Source organism: Eupeodes corollae, chromosome 2 (genome assembly GCF_945859685.1).
Source record: "Eupeodes corollae chromosome 2, idEupCoro1.1, whole genome shotgun sequence".
NCBI classification, from domain to species: domain Eukaryota; kingdom Metazoa; phylum Arthropoda; class Insecta; order Diptera; family Syrphidae; genus Eupeodes; species Eupeodes corollae.
In genome coordinates this window covers 24441747-24461643 of record NC_079148.1, presented here as the reverse complement: position 1 = coordinate 24461643, position 19897 = coordinate 24441747, and the positions used below count along the sequence as shown (strand labels likewise).

Here is a 19897-nt window from a genome sequence, read left to right as displayed (position 1 = left end):
GATTTACGAAATTCTTAAATTGTTTAATCAAATTTTAACATCACAGTCACATTTTCAATTATGTTTGACTTGATAACTTCACAGAAGGTCAGATATGCTGGCTAGACGGATGCCAAAATATAGAGTTGTCCTATAAGAGGTATGATACCTCTTGTCATTTGTTAAGAAAACGAAAAATAGAACGTGAATGCTTCAAAAACGTGATAAAGTGGTGAAAGTTTTGCAATTACAGTTTTAAAAAAAAATCCATGGCTAATACCTTTTTCTTTACAACGAATAAACATTCATAATATCTTTAACCACTGCTTGGACAAAATTTCTTTTTTACTGAACTAAAAAAATGTTATCTCAAATTCTCTTAAATTTTACCAAAACCTATGAATAACTTCCAAATAAAAGCTACAAAATCAATAAAGCCCCAAATTACAAAAATATAGATCACTATCCCTAGAACCAAAAACAGGGAAGAAATGCCATAAATAAAGATTTTGTATGTGAGAATGTGAACTTTCAAAATTGAAATAGCAAATAAAGTTGCTATAACTATCATTTATTTATTTTCACATGTCTATGAAACCTATTAAAACAAAACAATGTGTGAATATTCGCTTTTCGAATGTATTCTAGTCAAACCGGCAGGAAATTTCGTTTTAAAAAATATTTCAAACTCTACCGGATAAAAATAAAATAAGAAAATTAAAATATGTACAATCAATGGACACACCCAACACGATAAATGCCCTTCTTTTTATTCCTCTACTGTTAAATTTACTCCACCACCTTCAAAAAAGCACTCAACTGTCAAAACCAAATCTCACCACTTCTTCTGTCAGTTAAAATAATTCAAGGGGAGTCTCGCATTTCACTTTCTGAAACTTTTTCATAGAAAATTCACACAAAATCAAATAACTCCTAGAATTTTTTTGTAGTTAATATAAACTTTTATTGTAACAAAATTAAAATTACCTCAAAATAAAATACAAATACATTGAGCCAAGTTCAATTTTACTCAAATAAAAAGAAATCTGCATGGGCGAGAAGTTATTATCACCGACGACAGGCAGAACTTGAACAAAATCGCAAAATGGTGGGTTTTGGAGAAGTTTTTCGCAAGGATTTTTATTTGTTCCTCTTGCCAAGAGATTCGATAACTCCACTTCCTTTGTGGTTTCTTGTTATCTTTCCTTTTTTGTCGTTATTTTCCATAGTACTTAAGATTAAATAATGAAAATCTTTGCATTGGTAACCAGCTGGGGGGCACAGAACTACCTACTTCTAAATCTCTTCAAAAACTTTGTCATTGGGCGTAGTTGTTGAACGTTGAACAAAAAGAAAAAAACTAATAGAAAAATTCTACTGCGTACTTAAACAAAAGCAATCGACAAATAGTTTCCTTATTGGGGCTTTGTTGAGTTGGGAATTATATTTCTTTTATTTTGCATTTCAGTCAACTTCCCTTGGGATTGTGGAGAATTTGTTAAATGAATTCTATCATCCCGCAACACATAACCAACGAAAACGTGAAATCGAAGACCAACTGACTTCGTTTAAGAATCAGCCCAGCTCCTGGCAGCAGTGCCTTTGTGTTCTCTCATCAAATTGCTGTTCAACAAATGAATTCCTCTGGTTGTTCACCACTTCCACCCTCGAGCACACAATATCACGCCGATGGACCCAACTATCGCCCCAAGAACACAGCCACCTGCGAGAGAATCTCTGGTCTAGCTACGCCAATCTGCCATACGATGTTTCGCGTCGACAACGAGACACAATCGCACAATTGATAGCACTCGTCGGTAAACGGGAGTTCCCTGACGACCATCCCGAATACATTAAGCATTGTATAGAACTCACCAAAATGTACTTCCAATTGGGAGTGGTTCTACTAAGAACTACATCCGAAGAGGTAGTCAGCAATAGGAATGATGTTTCTTCAGATAGAAAACAGTATTTTCAGTCATGGTATTGAGCACTTAAATTAGTTCATTGATAAATTTTGTATTTATTTATTTATTTTCTGATTATTTTAGCATAACACAATGTATGCCAGAAATTGTGGAACTCTTGGGAAAATATTTAGTTATATCAACGTGTCATCTTAATGGAACCGCCTTGAGTGCGATACCAAGCAATATAGCAGACTACAGGCTGTACACATCACTGCCAAATGACAATTCTTTAAGGTATGTTTGATTACATATTTGTATTCATATTTTGTATTTATTTAAATAAATAAAATAAATAGTTTTTCTTTGCTTTTGAGATAAGAAAGTTCTTTTTCCTTAGTTAGTCATAAATTTGCAGTAATCGCTTCACATAACTTTTAAAAAATGTTTGTATAGGTAGGAAGTAGAAAGTAAACTCAATAATTGGCTTTGTTCCATGATACAAGAACTTAAAAAAAAATGATATTCAATTTATATTAATTATGTAAAAAGGTTAAACGATTGAATGCTTTGGTTTTGATACCATAAACTCGTTAGACCAGTGGAATAAGAAAACAATTTTTCATAACTCATTTATCAAATGACAATTCAGCGACGCTAGAGCCATTTCGTCACGTTCAGAAAGGAAATCAGTTCCTTGCTTTTCATTTCGTTAAGGGCAAGACATTCACTGAGAAAGAGAATCATAGTTTGCCCTTCATGTTAGCCTCCGTCATCAATCGTCTTATCGTTCTTCAAGATATAAGCACACAAAATTGATAGCTCTGGTTGATGTTGAAAATAGTTAAGACATGATTTAAACTCTTACTTCGAGTAACAGACAAATTCGTTGCATTAAGAACGTTGGCTAAAATAGTTAAGTGATGCCTGCGTAGGAATCGGTTAAGGCCATTTACATAATAAAAAATACAGCATGTTTTCTTCAGAAAATTTTAAGCGAATGATGTTGTTAAAATAGTTTAACATATTTTTGTGACTTCTGAATTTATGAATTTTGATAAAACTAGTCGCGGAAAGGATTCCGCATACATCCATCCATTTTCCGAAAAATATTTGTGAAATCGATGGGAAAAATTTAAGCTAGCTCGAACCCCTTATCCTACTCGCTACAGAAATAAGAAGCCATTAAATTCAAGCGCAGGTTTTGCAAAAAAAAATTAGAAAAGTTAAAAGACCAATAAAATTTGCACTATTGAAAAAAAAACTAAATTTCAATTTACTAAGACTCATCTTGATATGTGTTGAAATGGCCCTTCAAAAATGGCGAAATATCTTATGGGCTGAATTAAATTTTCTTGTATGCCGTCTTTAATTTTTGTTGAATTGTGTGACGCCCACCAAATGCTGAATTCGTTTCTAGTCTAGGTACAGGCTCTAGCATATTAGTTTCGGCAAAAAATTAATGAAGTGAAGAGGCATTATCTTCTTGAAAAATTTAAGGTAGAAGTCCAAATATGTTTTTCAGTTTTATAAATTACCGTTTCAACAGCATTTTAAGTTTTTGCCATTAATTGTTGTGCAGTATAGTAGGTTATAGCCCCCACATCATGACTTCTAATGTACGACCGTGTTGCGTTACCAAAATAAGCTCTTTTTTTTAAGAATAAATAAAACATCGGTGAACTATTTTATCAAATTTGTAAGCTGTACTTCTATAAGTTGTGATCCCGGCCGATAACTCCACCATCGCTGCCACATCGAGGATCCGGTCCTGGCCTTAACCCCTTACTGCACGATTTTTTTTTCTTCATGAAAAAAATATATGTATGTGATAGTTAATTATATTTTTAAAAAAAAACAAGTGTTTCAGGAATTTAATTTTTTTTGAAAAAAATTGCAAAATTTTGCGATTTTCGGTTTGGATCATGTATGGCAGAAAAGTAACAAACACAATTTTCAATAAATGAAATCAACTATTTATTCAAAAAATAATGTAGTATGAAATATTGTAAAACAGTTTCTTTACTCATTCAACCAAAGATTTACTTTTCATTTTCGGCTCTCCACATAAGATCTTCCATGGCAGTCTGGAACCTTAAGCCGCTGTCTTGCGGTCAAAATAGGAAGGTGCTTTAATTGATCTAGTCGAACGGCCTGCGATGGCATTATGGCAACAGGTCCTTTCAATTTCTTCAATTGTAGATTATTCTCCATGACATAAGTGCGTCGTTTACGTTTGTTAGTTGTGCTTAGTTTGCTGCCATGGCATAGATCTTCGACTACCGAAATCTGTTAGTGGCAGCCACACCTCAGAACCATTAAGCGTTCGTCTGTACAATAACCACGCATAAATAGCTGTCATATCGATATTGTGGAAGAATATTCTGTGGTAACATTTTTTTGATCTTATTTGTATTCAATAGTATCCAAGAAGAGCAAAAGATCAACCTTACCCATATGCCGTTTAAATGTCATGACTGCCTTTAGACATGATACAGTTTGGTAGCGCTTTTCCTTTTTTGTTGAAGCGTTGGACTTCAGAAGACGGTTTGCTGCCGAAATATGTCGAAGCAAGGTTCACAATTCTGTTGTCAAACCATGTTACCACAGAAATATCCAGGTTATCAATTGTCGCCAGTTTTTCCTCTTCCGATTTTTTCAATTCCTTTTCAGTAGGAACTTTATAACCCAGAATCCGATTGGATTTTATGGTTCCTAGCAGTAAAAACGCTTTATTTGCCAGATAAGTCAACATCGGTAAGGACGTGTACCATTTGTCAAAGAATAATTTGTAGTTGAATCAGTCGGGAATAGTTCTCGGCAGTCTAATTTTTGGCAAATCGGTTCTGCTTTTGGTTGGTATAATTTGTTCATCTACTGCCATATATTCTTCTCTAGAAACAGTAAGGAGTCTCTGCCTTATTTGATCCAAGAATGGTCTCATTTTATGAAGAGGATCATGTCTTGGTTGTCCTTTGGGTGTTTGGGTCGTATTGGCGTATCATCACCTTTGAATGCGATTTCGTTATCACCTCTGGGTTTTTTCAACTCTCGCACTTCTATTTGAGGGAGGTACCATCTGGAATTGAGAATTGTTATTTTCTAATTCCCAATCAGATACATCAGATTCTGGAATATATAGAGGCGGAATATTTTTGCATCTGTTTACCTCGTGCCCATCATCTGAAAAATCTACGTCACTGCTGTTGTCGGGAAAATTTTGTGTAGAATTATGAATACCTCCGTAAAACCGGTGTGGGTCCATATCTGAATTCTGTTATCTCGGTATAAAATGAAGGTATATTTCTGCGTGGTATTTCATATTTGACCCAAACCGTTTTCTCAACTTATAAGTACTTGTTATTTCATAAAATCGAAAAAATTCACATTGTCAAAAATATTTATATTATTTGCTTTACTGGTAATTTTTTTTTCAAGCACTACATTTTATTTTTATACAATTTTGAATTTCTCAAACACGCGTTTCTCGTATTGTACCCTTTGTGACGAGTTTGACGAAAAAAATTGTTGTCGAAACTCGTTCATAGATGGGGTTTATCAATAAAATTTAGAGCGTTTATTTATTTATTTTATTTATTTTATTTTTATTTCGTGAATGCTTTATAACAGTAAGATACAATATGTATTATTATTATGTTACTAATTTCACACTGTATGCACAAAACAACAGAATTTGTTAAAAACTGGAAAATATCGACAAATACGGTTTGGCCCTTATATGAGCCACCATGCAGTAAAGGGTTAAACATGATCCCTCATATTTTTTCATCATTGGCCGAAGCCATTCAGTTTACCACCACAAGACTCTAGGCGACCTGATCTACGTAATTCTTTCAGTAAAGACATGCTCTTCCCCGCTGAATTCCGGGTGGATTCTTTTTCGATCATGTGTGCTATGTACTCAGCCCATTAGAATCTACCTACCTTAATTTTTTTGTCTTTATTTCGTATAACCTTTTCTTGAATTGTCCTTTTTCAAAATGTTCTCCGTGAGACTTATCATACGGTCATAGTCTTATACAGCATTAATTTGGATTATGCGCAAATATTTTTGTAATTAAAGAGTCTTGATAAAATACAGTAGGTTTTTTCCTCAAACATACACCCGTATTCTATGTTATTATCGGCTGTTACTAACCGCCATAGATAGGTGAAAAATTTGACCAGTACCATGATTGCTGTTTGATTTCCAACGTTTGTTATTTGATGTTGGGAAATTTAAACGATCTTTTCCAATTTACTCCTTAACTTCATGAAATTCTTATTAGAAATTACGTACCTATTCGCAGGTAGTAAATGTTTCCCCATAAAAAATGTCCAACAGGTAAATAAAGCTAAAAATTATATCTTAAATAAATTAGTTGCAGTTCCAAACCCACATCAGGTTTGGCTCACATTTGGGACTGCATTAAAAAAAATGTATAATTTTTATCACAATGATAGTATTTTCAGTAAATATTTTGTTTACAAGCTAAAAAAAAACTAAATTGCAAATCCTTTTTTTTTTGTTTAATTTTGCAGCTCATCGATTCTCGAGCTTCTCCAATGCGTTCAACATATTTTCTCATGGATACCAGTAGATAGTTTACTCACCGAATATTTTATATTGGCTCTATTCGATTTGGCAAAATGGCGTAAAGAACAACCCGAAATTTCAGTGGCCGCCCTCACAACAGTCAATGAATTATTTTACTTACAAAAAGCCATACCATTTCCAAATACAATTATGACTGCAATCAATGGACTGTTAGATAAGAATAATTATACTAAATCAAGTGAAATGTACGAAGACAAATTCACGGAACTCCTACGACTGAGTGCAACGAAATTCTGCTCAAAACTATTTAATGATCAATCTTTATTAGATGCATTTGTATCTGGTTTGCAGGCATATACATTTAATGTTGAATCAACAACGCCATTATCAGAAAGACTCGAAATATGGAAACCATTGTTGAGAGCTTTTCCAACATCAGCTAAAAGTGAAAGTTACATTGAGTCGTGTATAACATTTTCGGGGCATATTTTAAGAGGGATGCGTTTAGAAGTCCTAAATCCAATTTACGAAGATGAAACACTTGATGAGAATGTAAGATTCTAAAAAAAAATCAGTATTTAATTTTAATTAATATTTTAAAATAGATGCAAACAAAGTGGCAACAATATATTGCACCTTGTATTGAAGTGATCGCACTTGTGGCAGAAATGCGACCAAACCAGACATTCAATCAAGTGTATCGACTGTTTACGAGACCGTTTCTGGTAATCATCATGTCAATTGAAAAGGCTATTGATAATAAGACTTTCGATCCAACCAACGAGTTTGAATGTTCCCGCATCCGTTTTAGTTTGAGAGAGATTTCGATGCTTTGCCAAACGTTAGTTCGAATAGCCCCATCTCTGGACCTAGGTTCATCAGAAGAAATACCCCTAAATCTGTGTACTCTCGTGCGGACACTTCTAAGTGCAGTCAATTTTTTTAGCAGCAAAAAATTTCAAAGTCTTCACGCGGAGAACTCACTGCTGGTTGCGAGTTTTGTTGATTTGTTGGACAATTTCAATCTGAAACAAAAGAAAAATTGAAAATAATGTGTTAATTTTTGTTTCTAGATATGCTCAGTCTTTGTTGGCATTGCGAAGTCTTTTAGCCATATCACCCGCAGTGATAAATGATGATCAGCTGCGAAGCTTGATACATACAGTTGCACAAATATTGCTTCCAAGTACGTTTAATGAATCCGCTCTCGTACAAATGGCAGCCGGTAAGTTGTTTTTTTTAGATTGTTGTTCAATTTGAGTTCGTTTATGTCAGGTTTCTTCTTTTAGCTCAACTGCTTTTGAATATTGCTTCTATGATAAGACCAAAACAAATGTTAGAAGTTGATTTGGTTGTTCAATTAGTGCGAGCTGGCACCGCATTGCCTCATTTGCCAAAGCACGTACTGCCCGTGGTCTATGAAGCCCTTATAAGTTCCTTAGTTTTTCCTTGGAAGAACATTAGCCAGCAAGAACAGGATTTCGGACGGCGATCTCTTGTTCTTCAAGATTACGTATCGTGTTTGTGTCAGGAATTCTTAGCTATTGATCCATCCGTACTCAATAATGGACATGATGTTAAAATAAGTGCAATAACCGCCGGTATTCTTCCCATAATTACCGAAATCATCAATTATTTTAACGACACAAATAGTGCAGTCAAAGAAATGCTTCTTAATGCATTCAAAGTAAGTTTAGACCTTGGAGATAAAAAAAAATTAATGTCTTATGTTGTTGATTTTTTTTTTTTAATTTTTAGCCGACAGTTCATAAAGCAATGAATATATTCAATGCAGTTGGTTTCGATAGCAATGAGATTGCGACAACAGTTTCTGATTTTGCATTGAGTGTGTTGCGAACGTTGCAGAATCAATTAGGCATGGCGTTCGTTAGAGAAATGATCACATTATTTATAAATTCCAGCACAAGGTTTGTATGAACAATTCGTTGTTTTTCCAAGTTTCATTTTTATTAAAATATTTTAATAGAGGAGAAATGACTGTGAGGAGATTAAAGTCTATGGAGAAAATCTTGCAAATGTTTCAATTAATTGTACAACAACCGGGCAGTGAAACCATGTCACTTATTCCATCGATATTAAATCTAACATTGGACCATATACTGCCGTTATTGAGTTACGATAATAATTTATTGGATTATTCAGATGTCGCACATTTGATGTACACATTGTTTGATAGGTATGATTTGATATAAAAATTTGTGTTTCATTAAATTGATGTTCATTTATTTCTTTTAGCATTTTAAATTACCGCTGGCAATATTTCTATAAAACAAACGTACAGTCAATAATTTTAAATGGGTCAGCAAACTCAAACAACAGCAACGATCATGTCCAACATCCCGAACAGTTTTTAGCCATATTCAATTCCTATGGTCAAGCACTAGTCATCGGCAACGATCCGAATATCACTAGCACAGTTTTGGTTTCATTGCAGAATCTTAACGAAAGATGGAAACTCTTTCATCGTGCTCTATTCAAAACAAATTTACTCACATCATTCCAGTGTGCGTTGATAAACGCATTACTCTCAGCTGAAGGTGCCCTCCATTTTGATGTTATGAGTGGTGTCCTGTTTTCTATGGGCCAGGTTGATAAATTGAAATTGCATGAGAGTTTTATGTCGATTGGATTCACAGCCACTAATTCAAAAGTCATTGAAGAAATTTGTTTAGCAACGGTAAGTAAAAACAAAATCTAAAGGATTGATAAGTGTTCTTATTTATTTATTTATTTTTCAGGACATTCCAACGTTCTCCCAAAAAATGTCACAGCTTATACAAGATACACGTTGCACAAGACTATCGCAATAACATTAAGAGATTGCCCCGCGAAATCATCACATTTTGGTGCAATCATTCATCAAATGATTTATTTTATTTTAATATTAAATTTTCGTGTTTCGAGTTTGTTTTTTTTTATCTTTTTATAATTTGAGAATACTCAAGATCTCAGCATTATATATCACGTAGGAATTTTGTGTTTCTTTTTAGTTTTTTTATTTTCACGTAAAAATGTATTCATGTTTTAAAATTGAAGTTTCAAGCCTTTAACAAATGACTTTTTTTTAAATTGGCGTAAGAATTTCAATTCCTGTGGATTTGATTTAAGAATTAAATTATGAATTGTTTTTCTACAAAACCATTTGAAAAAGCCATACCTTTTCGGCCTTAATTAGCTAAATTTTTGAAGAAAAAAAAAGAACTAAAAATTATACAACTAACTTAATTGGCAACACAAGAAACTCAAAACAAAACTTATAAATCAGTTTTAATTTTATTTTCGCTTTGTTTTTTATTTTTTTTTTTAAATTTCGTGTTACAAAAAGAACAAAATAGTAGAGATTATTATTAATAATATAGTAAACTGTACCACATTGCGCATTTGGATATTAGTTATAGAATTAACAACAAGAAACAAAAAAAGAAAATTGTATATGTAACATGTTACTTCCTAAGAACATATTTAGTTTTAAAAACACAAAAGGAAGTATTTAATATTATGATTTATTATAGATTTAGATTATTTTACTTATTTTGTATTTTTTTTTTTGCTTTGTTTTAATTTTTCTTTTTAATTTTAAATTTCGTATTTTCACTTATTTTTGCTTAAAAGAAAATAGAAACAAAAATAAAAACAAAGCTCTAAAAGACGTAAGATTCTATTTAGTTGTTTCTATAGTTAATTAAGTTAAATATCGAAAACAAGAAACAACAAAAATAATTAAACAGCAAACAAAAAAAATATATATCGTCATTTGTGTCATTTTTTATATTTATATATTAGGTATACATAAATATATATTGATAATAATTATTATAAAGTATTTCGAGTAAGAACTTTTAGTCATGTGTGTAATGAGCATTTTAAAAATATATTCGTATTCGTATACGTAAAAATTATAATTCAAAATGTTTTTTGTATTGTTTGTTTTTAGATTCCATATGGATGCTACTATCGAAAACTAAAACTGGGTACATCCAATATGTATGTGATGTTGATGTACTCAGTTAGCTCTCATATCAATAGACCAGATTCGAGGTTATAAAGCGAAAGTATTAAGTGTTTTCATAAACTTCTGGCTATTTAAGACATGCGTTAGAAATATTCATAATGAACTAACTTAGATGAACTGCTTGAGGTTTGTTTATCAATGGTGACGCAATCACATTTTATTGACTGCAAGACTATCGAAAATTGACTAAAGGATATAATGGAACATTTAATAATGTAACTATGTGTGCAAATTGTTTATAAATAGTTTTTAATGATATTTCTTTGAAGAAAAACGAAGGTACAATCTGAAAAACGTTCCACATTAAACCATTGATTCAGAAGGGGTTTAATACAGAGAATAAATTAAATTCAGTAAAGACGGAACGTGGTGCCCGTTGCATGATGGTTAGTGCATTGAACTATCATGCGAGAGAGATCTTGTGTTCGATCCCAGCGAACCTTCACGTGCCACCTACATTTTTTTCTGCCACTTGCGAGGAATTGACAAATTCTCCAAGAGTAATTCTTGTAATAAAAGTGCTATCTCAAATTGGCCGAGTTCGGCATGTAGGGGCCAGTTATAGCTATCATTGAAATCGATCCGGAAAAAAATTTGAATCGACATTTGACGATGTTTCCCTTTGATTAGAAATGCAAATTATATATTGATCGATCGGAAATCACATAAAGAATTTTTTTAAGAAAAGAGTTTTGTTGCACATTTATTTTTCTATTTTCTGGACGGAATTCATTTTCCTGAACAGTTGATACTTTTATGTTCAAAAGTGAAACGAATCGTTCCACTGATTTGTGTTCCAATTTCACACAATTCCAATGACAGATTTCTGTCAGTAAATTTTTGTCGGTGGATTTAAATCAGGAAATCATTTTCAATGACAGAAATTTTTAATGAGTGCTATAAACGAAATGTCAAATAATCCAAAGTTTGTTTTCAATGATGAAAAATAATGATAGCTATACCTGCCGTCATAAACTGTAGGTCCCCTCTATCCCTGAAATGATTGGCACACAGGAATAGTTGAGAGTTGTAAGTCACTAGGCCCTGGTCTTTACGGACGGTTGCGCCACATCATTTATTTAAAGACGGAACAAGCTCTGCTATGAAATAAAAAAATTCGTTCAAATTTTATCTTTGGAAGTTCGTCATATTAAGACAAAATTAAAATTACCTTTCAAATTATTTTCGTTTATCAACTTCTGAATTTTGTATTTGAAGAAAAATTTCCAACTTTTGTCTGACTACTTAAGAACTGTAGTTTAAGGGTTAGTTACAGCTATCAGTAAAAACTATCGGTAAAATTTGAAACAGGAGGAAAATGAAATGTTTTAATGATGAGCCTTTGTAGCAATCAGTAAATTTACGTCACTAAATGTTGTTTTCATTCGATCATAACATCGAGCTCAGACAAACTTTTTACTGCTGCTTTCATCAGTAAAATGTTTAACCCTAGAAAGATAACCTACGTCGAATATACATACATACGTAAAAATTATGTGTATCACTTATGGGATATGAACCCAACCAACCAACAGTAAAATGATATGGTTTTTTTTGGCAGTCAGCTGTTCAGTAAAATTAAATTTCATCATTAAAAAGTTAAAATGGATTTATAAATTAAATAAAACTTTAAATGCATTGTTTGTTTTTGAAAAAATACTTGAATATGTAATTCTCAATCAATCTTTTACTAGAAATAAATCTGTAACATGTTCAAAAACTAAGAAAAAAAATGTACTGATAGATTTTACTGATAATAATAACCGGGCCCTTAGTCTTAATTGATGTAGTGAAGAAGAAAAGCAATCGTACCAAGGCACAGAGTTCCGACGTTTATGAAAACACTCGTTGATCAAATATACGAGGGGCGTTCAATATATTCTCGGTATCGGGGTGAAGCTGTGGTTATATATATAAATTGACTTATTTATCAAGTAATACTATTATTTTAGTGCATTCATGTAAAATTTCGTATAAATGTGATTATTATTTACCATTAAATCTCTATTTAAACAGAATCATAATGGCAACTGAGACGATGATGGTGAAAATTGAGCATCGCGCTGTAATTAAATTTCTCACTAAGCAAGGAAAAAGTCAAAAAACTATTCATGAAGAAATGGTGGGAGTTTACCAGGGTTCCGCACCTTCATTATCAACTGTGCAAAAGTGGTCAAGTGAGTTCAAGAGAGGCAGAGAGAGCATTGAAGACGACCCCGCTCAGGCGCCCGACTAGTGCTTGTACGGGAGAAAGCATCAAAGAAGTCGAAAAACTTGTTCTCGAGGATGCCCGAATAAAGGTGAAAATGATGGCAGAGATCACCAAGCTTTCGACTGGTACCATTCACACCATTCTTCATGACCATCTTAACCTTTCAAAGGTCAGTGCAAGGTGGGTGCCACAAATGCTCCTCAGAAAAAAGTGATTATCGCATGCTGTAGAGAGCTTTTGGAGATGTGTAGTGAGAACGCGGACGGTGTTATGCATCGGATTGTTACTGGGGACGAAACATGGGTTCACCACTATGACCCTGAAAGCAAACAGTCCGTGCAGTGGCATAAAAAAGGAACAGACCCCCCGAAGAAGTTCAAAGTCACTCCGTCTGCCGGGAAGCTCATGGTCACAGTTTTTTGGGACTCAAAGGGAATCTTACCCATTGAGTACAAAAAAAAAGGTGAAACCATCAACGCCAAATCCTACGCTTCCACTTTGCATAATTTGCGGGAGGAAATTAAAAAGAAAAGACGGGGTAAACTCGCAGCGGGTGTGTTGCTTCTTCATGACAACGCTCCTGTTCACACGGCGCGAGTTTCCAAGGCTGCTGTGCGAGATTGTGGTTTTGAAGAAATTCAACATCCACCCTATAGTCCAGACCTTGCCCCTAGTGATTACTTTCTGTTTCCGGTTTTGAAAAAATGTCTTCGTGGAAAAAGATTTTCGGATGATGAAGAACTCAAGTCGGCAATAAATGGGTATTTTGCAGGGAAAGAGGAAACTTATTTTTTGAGGGTTTAAAAAAGCTTATCTCAAGATGTAACAAATGCATTGATGTTAGGGGAGATTATATTGAAAAATAAAAACAATTTAAATTGAATTCGCATTTTCCTTCATATCGATACCGAGAATATATTGAACGCCCCTCGTATGTGCAAATTGTTTATAAATAGTTTTTAATGATATTTCTTTGACGAAAAACGAAGGTACAATCTGAAAAGCTTCCACATCAAAACATTGATTCAGAAGGGGTTTAATACGGAAAATAAATTAAATTCAGTAAAGACGGAACGTGGTGCCCGTTGCATGATGGTTAGTGCATTGAACTATCATGCGAGAGATCTTGGGTTCGATCCCAGCGAACCTTCATGTGCCACCTACATTTTTTTCTGCCTCTTGCGAGGAATTGACAAATTCTCCAAGAGTAATTTTTGTCATAAAAGTGCTATCTCAAATAAGCCGGATTCGGCATGCAGGGGCCAGTTATAGCTATCATTGAAATCGATCCGGAAAAAAATTTGAATCGACATTTGACTACGTTTCCCACTGATTAGAAATGCAAATTATCGATCGGAAATAACTTTTATGTTCAAAAGTGAAACGAATCGTTCCACTGATTTGTGTTCCAATTTCACATAAAATTTTTTTTTAATGACAGACATTTTTAAGGATAGCTATAAACGACCTGCCCAAAAAAATTCCAATGTTAGTTTTCAATGATGAAAACCAATGATAGCTACACCTGGCGCTATAAACTGTAGGTCCCCTCTATCCCTGAAATGACTGGCACACAGGAATAGTTGAGAGTTGTAAGTCACTAGGCCCTGGTCTTTACGGACGGTTGCGCCACATCATTTATTTAAAGACGGAATATGCTCTGCTATGAAATAAAAAAATCCGTTCAAATTTTATCTTTGGAAGTTCGTCATATTAAGACAAAATTAAAATTACCTTTCAAATTATTTTCGTTTATCAACTTCTGAATTTTGTATTTGAAGAACAATTTCCAACTTTTGTCTGACTACTTAAGAACTGTAGTTTAGGGGCTAGTTATAGCTATTAGTAAAAACCATCGGTAAAATTTGAAACAGGAGGAATCTGAAATGTTTTAATGATGAGCCTTTGTAGCAATCAGTAAATTTATGTCACTAAATGTTGTTTTCTTTCGATCATAACTTAGAGCTTCACGCCTCAGACAAACTTTTATTGCTGCTTTCATCAGTAAAATGTTTAATGATGTGATCAGAACAGTACAAAATTGGAACACCAACAGTAAAACGAAATGGTTTTTTTTCGCAGTCATCTGTTCAGTAAATAAAATTTCATCATTAAAAAGTTAAATTAAATAAAACTTTAAATGCATTGTTTGTTTTTGAAAAAATACTTGAATATGTAATTCTCAATCAATCTTCTACTAGAAATAAATCTGTAACATGTTCAAAAACTAAGAAAAAAAATTTACTGATAGATTTTACTGATAATAATAACCGGGCCCTTAGTCTTAATTGATGTAGTGAAGAAGAAAGGCGACAATTGAGCTGGAGAGTTACAAAATAAAATCTAAGTTTTTCTTTTTTTTTGCAATAATAATTGATAACATTTCAAATATTGTTAAGGTCAAAAACAACAAAGAAGGGTCTGCTTGAAATGCTTTTAAATTTGATGGAGGCTCAACGCGATATTGCGTGTGGCTTCCACTAGAAAACAAAGGCGGAAGTGGCATTGTTTTGGCAAATGGTGAAAAATAAGCTGAATTCGTGTGGACCACCAAGAAAAACACTAACAGAATGGAAAAAAAGTAAACATTTAAACAAAAATTCAGTAGATCTATTTTTATTAACATATATTTACATGTACATATATAATCATAGGTTTGGAGTGATCAGAAAAAATATATTCGATCAAAGGCGGCTGCGAACCTAAAAGCAAGGAATGGGACTGGTGGTGGACCAAATGAGGAGCAACCTTTTTCGGACTACGAACAGGCCATCTATGTTTTGATTGGAATGAAAGAGCCCGTAGAAGGTGTTCCTGCAACAACGTTTGGGCTGGATGCAAGGAAAAGGAAATCAAATAAAGAAAATTTAGAGCCAGCAAAAAAAGTGACCATTTCCTCTCCAAGATTTCCAAGTAAATTAAGAAGGGGTACGTGACATACATAGTACTAAAAATAACTTACCAAGAAGCCAAAAATTTCTCATGCCATTTAAATACTCCTGCTCAAAATGGGCCCTTAACGCGCTTATATTCCAAATGAAAGAATCATGACACGCGGCTGGATGGGAGGCATCAACGTATTGAATTCTTAGTTGATCATCACAAACTAGCATAACATTTAGGCTGTATGTTCCCTTTCTGTTATAATATAAATGTTTGTTTACAGATCGGGCAATGATCCGAACGTGCGTTCCATCAACGCACCAGGAAATTTATGTTTTGAGTAGAAGGCCAGCGCAACTCTTCTTTTTTCTGCGGCCGTTTGGCATACTTTTAAGAACATAGTTGCTCCTCCAAAACGTTTAAGACTTCGGCAAGCACTTTGCTAAAACTAGGTTGGGCAAGTCCAACAATGTAGTCTTTTCCAACCCCCGTTTGGTATCCTCCTTCAGCGAAGAAACGCAAACAACCACTCAATTTTGTTATTGGTGGAATCGCGAAACTTTTTTTAGCTGGATCACAGGACCTAGAGAGAATATCCAGCAAATACTTGAAGACAACCTTGTTAACTCTATAATACTTTTGAAACCTAAGAATCAAGTTGTTTAATGAAACTAGAAAAACAAATTTAGAATAAATCTTTGTGAATTTACAAGTATACTTACAACCATTGAGGCAACTCCAGAGGGTTCGAACTGTCCCTCAAGGATCTTCTAACAACCCTTGGGCTTTGGTGTTCTTCTAACTCCTCTTCAAACAAGATTCTTGCTGCAATACTGCACATTTTTTTAATTTACTTATATATGCATTTATTTATGCATAAATATCAATTTCAAAATGTTTGTTTTCCTTTTCTGAAACTTTTGTACAGCTATGTACATTCTTGTGTCAAATACTTCGGAACAGCTGTTTCGAACATACAACATTTTTGTTCCCGAGTTCGAAGGGAAAAACTGTCTCCCGGAGAATTCGGAATAGGAGAATTTTACTCTCGGGAGATCCAATCTCCGGGGAATTGTTTTCCCCGGAAATATTAAGAATTAGGCTGATTATTAATATATTTCCCTGAATTTTTATTTTATTATTTTTTGTTAAATTCTTCTTGACTCGGAAAACATTTGGTCCTATTGAGGTAACCGTAACGGTTACCTCGATAAGGCCGATTTATAAGTTATCATTCTATTTTTAAACTATAGAGATATTATGTTGTTTGGTACCGCCTATAAAATACGCTCCTCTATCCTACATAAATGTATAGCCCCATACGCTAAATCTATCATCGGACAATATCAGCTTCATCCCACGCAAATCAACAATCATACCTTAGGTGCGATGGAAAAATGGCTAGAATTTATTGTTTATCACCGGTTTATAGACTTTAAGGCTACATGCGATATCATAGCTGGGATAAGAACATTACAAAGCCATGAGAAAATTCGACTTTCTGAATAAATTGACACGATTATTAAGGTAGACCTTGGCCAATATAACAAGGCAAGTCAAACAGCCAGATTGCTATCCAGACCAATCAACATCTACGATCACATCCGACAAAGGGATGGTTTTGGCTTGCCTCCTCTTTAACGTGGCGTTGGAGAAACCGATCCGTTGCACTGACACACCAACAAGAGGCATTGGATGCTGGCTTACTTAGATGACGTCGACATGATAGGAAAAATTTAACATGCTGCATACGATTCCCTGACACAAGTTCAAGCAGACGGCACATAAGTGAAGGAAAGTACATGGTGGCGTCGACCTTCATTTTTTGAATAGTTGGTCAAAAAATGAAGGCAAGAGCATTATTTTAAAGTAGCGCAATCCTTCAAATATCTTTTATCAACTGCTGCTTAAAGCAACCAGAGCCTACTATAGTCTGTCAAAGCATTTTAAATCCTGAAACCTTACCATAACTTCTAAGCTGCTGCTGTACAATACCATGTATCCTACGGTGAATTCTTTGACCTTAATTTGTGGAAGGACGATTTTGAAAAGACTACAACCATGGAACAGAAATTAAGCTAGGTGGACTCAGATGGGGTGGACACCCAGCTCACATGAATAAAGAATTCGAATAAAATAAGACACGTTAACGTCTGTAGAGTCAGGTAGGTTGTCTATATAAAAAGGACTCATGTACGGATTTTGTGTCCTCTGTTGTATTCAAATTTATGACTTTCGTATTGCTTATGTTTCGAACAGTCAAAATATTGTGAGTCACCATTCGCTCGCCATCGACATTTTTGATGTCCAGCTCTAAAGGTTACTATAAAGTAAGGCAAGTTTCTAGTTTCCAATTGGCTGCGTTCAATCTCATACAGATACCTTTTTGTTAGTGTTACGTGTAAAATAAAAGTTGATAAAAAACAGCTGCGATGTCAAAAAAGGAATCCAAAGATAGCCAAGAATTTCTGGGGTATGCATGAATGTAGATATCTGACAGAACAGCTGATTCAACACATGGTTGAATTTCAAGAAACTTGAAAATTGATTTCAGCTTTTTATATTTGTTGGTAACAAAAAGATACAAAATGTAAGTTAAAGTTGTATTTGAGGATGTTCTGTACATCAAAGACGATGACGCAGCTATTTGCCTCCGAATTTTAGAAAGTAATTATGATCTATGTATTTTTTTAAACTTCAAGATTGACTTATTTTAGAAGATGAAATGTTTGACTGTTAACAGTCGAACTGTTTGTTCCTGAACACCAATTATTTTTAATAAATATGATTTAAAATCAATTCGCCCCGGTGAAACGCATATTTGAACACTATGCTCGTTCATTTTTATTTTTATTTTCATTTCATGATTTTAAAAATAAAAATATTATTTTCATGATTTTAAATCATATTTATTAAAAATGACTTATGTATGTATTTTGTTCTCGTTTTGTAGATGACGAATTGTTTATTTAATTGTTACGCATCTATCAATACATCATCGTCCGACGAATCAGTTGAATTATCCATTAAATGTTTTATCCTACAACAATTTTGACTTCGAAGCTTAAATGTTTCTCTGCTTTTTGTGAACAGTTGAAAGTGTTTTTATTTTTTGACAGATATCTCAATACAGCTATACAACTCCTTGAATAAGTTATCTAAAAATCCAGCTTTCCAAGATACCCTATCCAACACGGGATTGAACGCACCCATTAAGGCAAGTTTAATGGAATGTTAGTAAAAAAAAATCTACCCATGTCAAGGTGACAGTTGACCATGTTTTTACATTCAACTGAAAGCTATGCACAATTGCATTTTTTATGTTTTATGTAAAAAGGTTCCTTATAAAATTGGAAAAGGAATAAGCAATATTTATTTAAAATACAAAACACAAGTCGAGATGGACTTGTAGCTTTTTAGTGGTTTTTGCACAATCAACTGAAAATAATTTAAATATCAGAACTTGAAGGTTATGACACTTTATCAAATAATTAGTTGCATGGGTCAAAATATACGTTCAAATGAAGCAGTTGACTACAAATTAAGTCCCTTATGCTGTCTGAACCCACCCTTTGTTTTTGTAAAATATTTTTGCATTAATTATATTTCATAAATTCGAAATCAAAAAGACGGAACAACGTCGGTCAGATAGATTGTCTATATAAAAAGGACTCAGGAAGTTAGCGGTTTTTGTGTCCGTTTTTGTATTTATATTTAAGACTTCCGTATTCCTTACGTTTCTAACAATCAACAAATTGTATGCTCTGTATAATATTCTGATACAAGTTTGTCTCATTCGCTTGCCATCGAAATTTTTGATGTCCAGCCTTAAATGTTTTGGATTCAGGCTGGTCGATTTCGCTGCGGTGCGAGACGTTCTGGTATCTAGTACGCAGTTCACGCATCTTAATATCCACAAGGGGACATGGAAATCTCATGATCAATCAGCCGTCAACCAGATTGACCACATTGCGATCGACGCACGACACTTCTCCAGTATCCAGGATATCCGAACTTTCCGAGAGGCCAACATTGACTCGGACCATTACCTCGTTGTAGCCAAGGTACGGCTACGGATATCCCTATCCAAGCCAAAACAAGGAAGTACTGTGAGAAGATTCGACGTTAGGCGGCTACAATCGCAAGAGACTGCCATGTCCTTTTCCGATCGAGTCTTTAATAACCTCTAAAGGAGTCCTATGCTTCCTGCATCAAGCATTGAAAACCAGTGGCAACATTGCCTTGCAGTCATCAGAGATGCCGCCTCTGAAGTGCTAGGTTTCACACGGCCACCACAGCGAAAATCCTGGTTTGACGACGAATGC

The 19897-nt window shown here is 34.1% G+C and overlaps 1 protein-coding gene across 1 annotated transcript; it reads left to right on the top strand.

Annotated features, from left to right (window-relative positions):
* The first annotated feature begins 842 nt into the window (after nucleotides 1-842).
* Nucleotides 843-10374, top strand: LOC129946736 (exportin-6). Its single transcript, XM_056057041.1, has 11 exons — nucleotides 843-1087; nucleotides 1448-1962; nucleotides 2031-2183; nucleotides 6429-6996; nucleotides 7050-7453; nucleotides 7518-7669; nucleotides 7734-8131; nucleotides 8203-8372; nucleotides 8432-8641; nucleotides 8701-9142; nucleotides 9204-10374. Exons 1-11 carry the CDS (start codon nucleotides 1085-1087, stop codon nucleotides 9273-9275), a joined length of 3087 nt encoding a protein of 1028 aa, XP_055913016.1. The 5' UTR covers nucleotides 843-1084; the 3' UTR covers nucleotides 9276-10374.
* The last annotated feature ends 9523 nt before the right edge of the window (nucleotides 10375-19897 follow it).

Bases quoted from the DNA above. Each gene is read 5' to 3' on its own strand.
- LOC129946736 (XM_056057041.1), top strand. The intron at 7,670-7,733 runs GTAAGTTGTTTT...TTCTTCTTTTAG, and splicing joins TCTCGTACAAATGGCAGCCG to CTCAACTGCTTTTGAATATT. The intron at 8,642-8,700 runs GTATGATTTGAT...TATTTCTTTTAG, and splicing joins ATGTACACATTGTTTGATAG to CATTTTAAATTACCGCTGGC.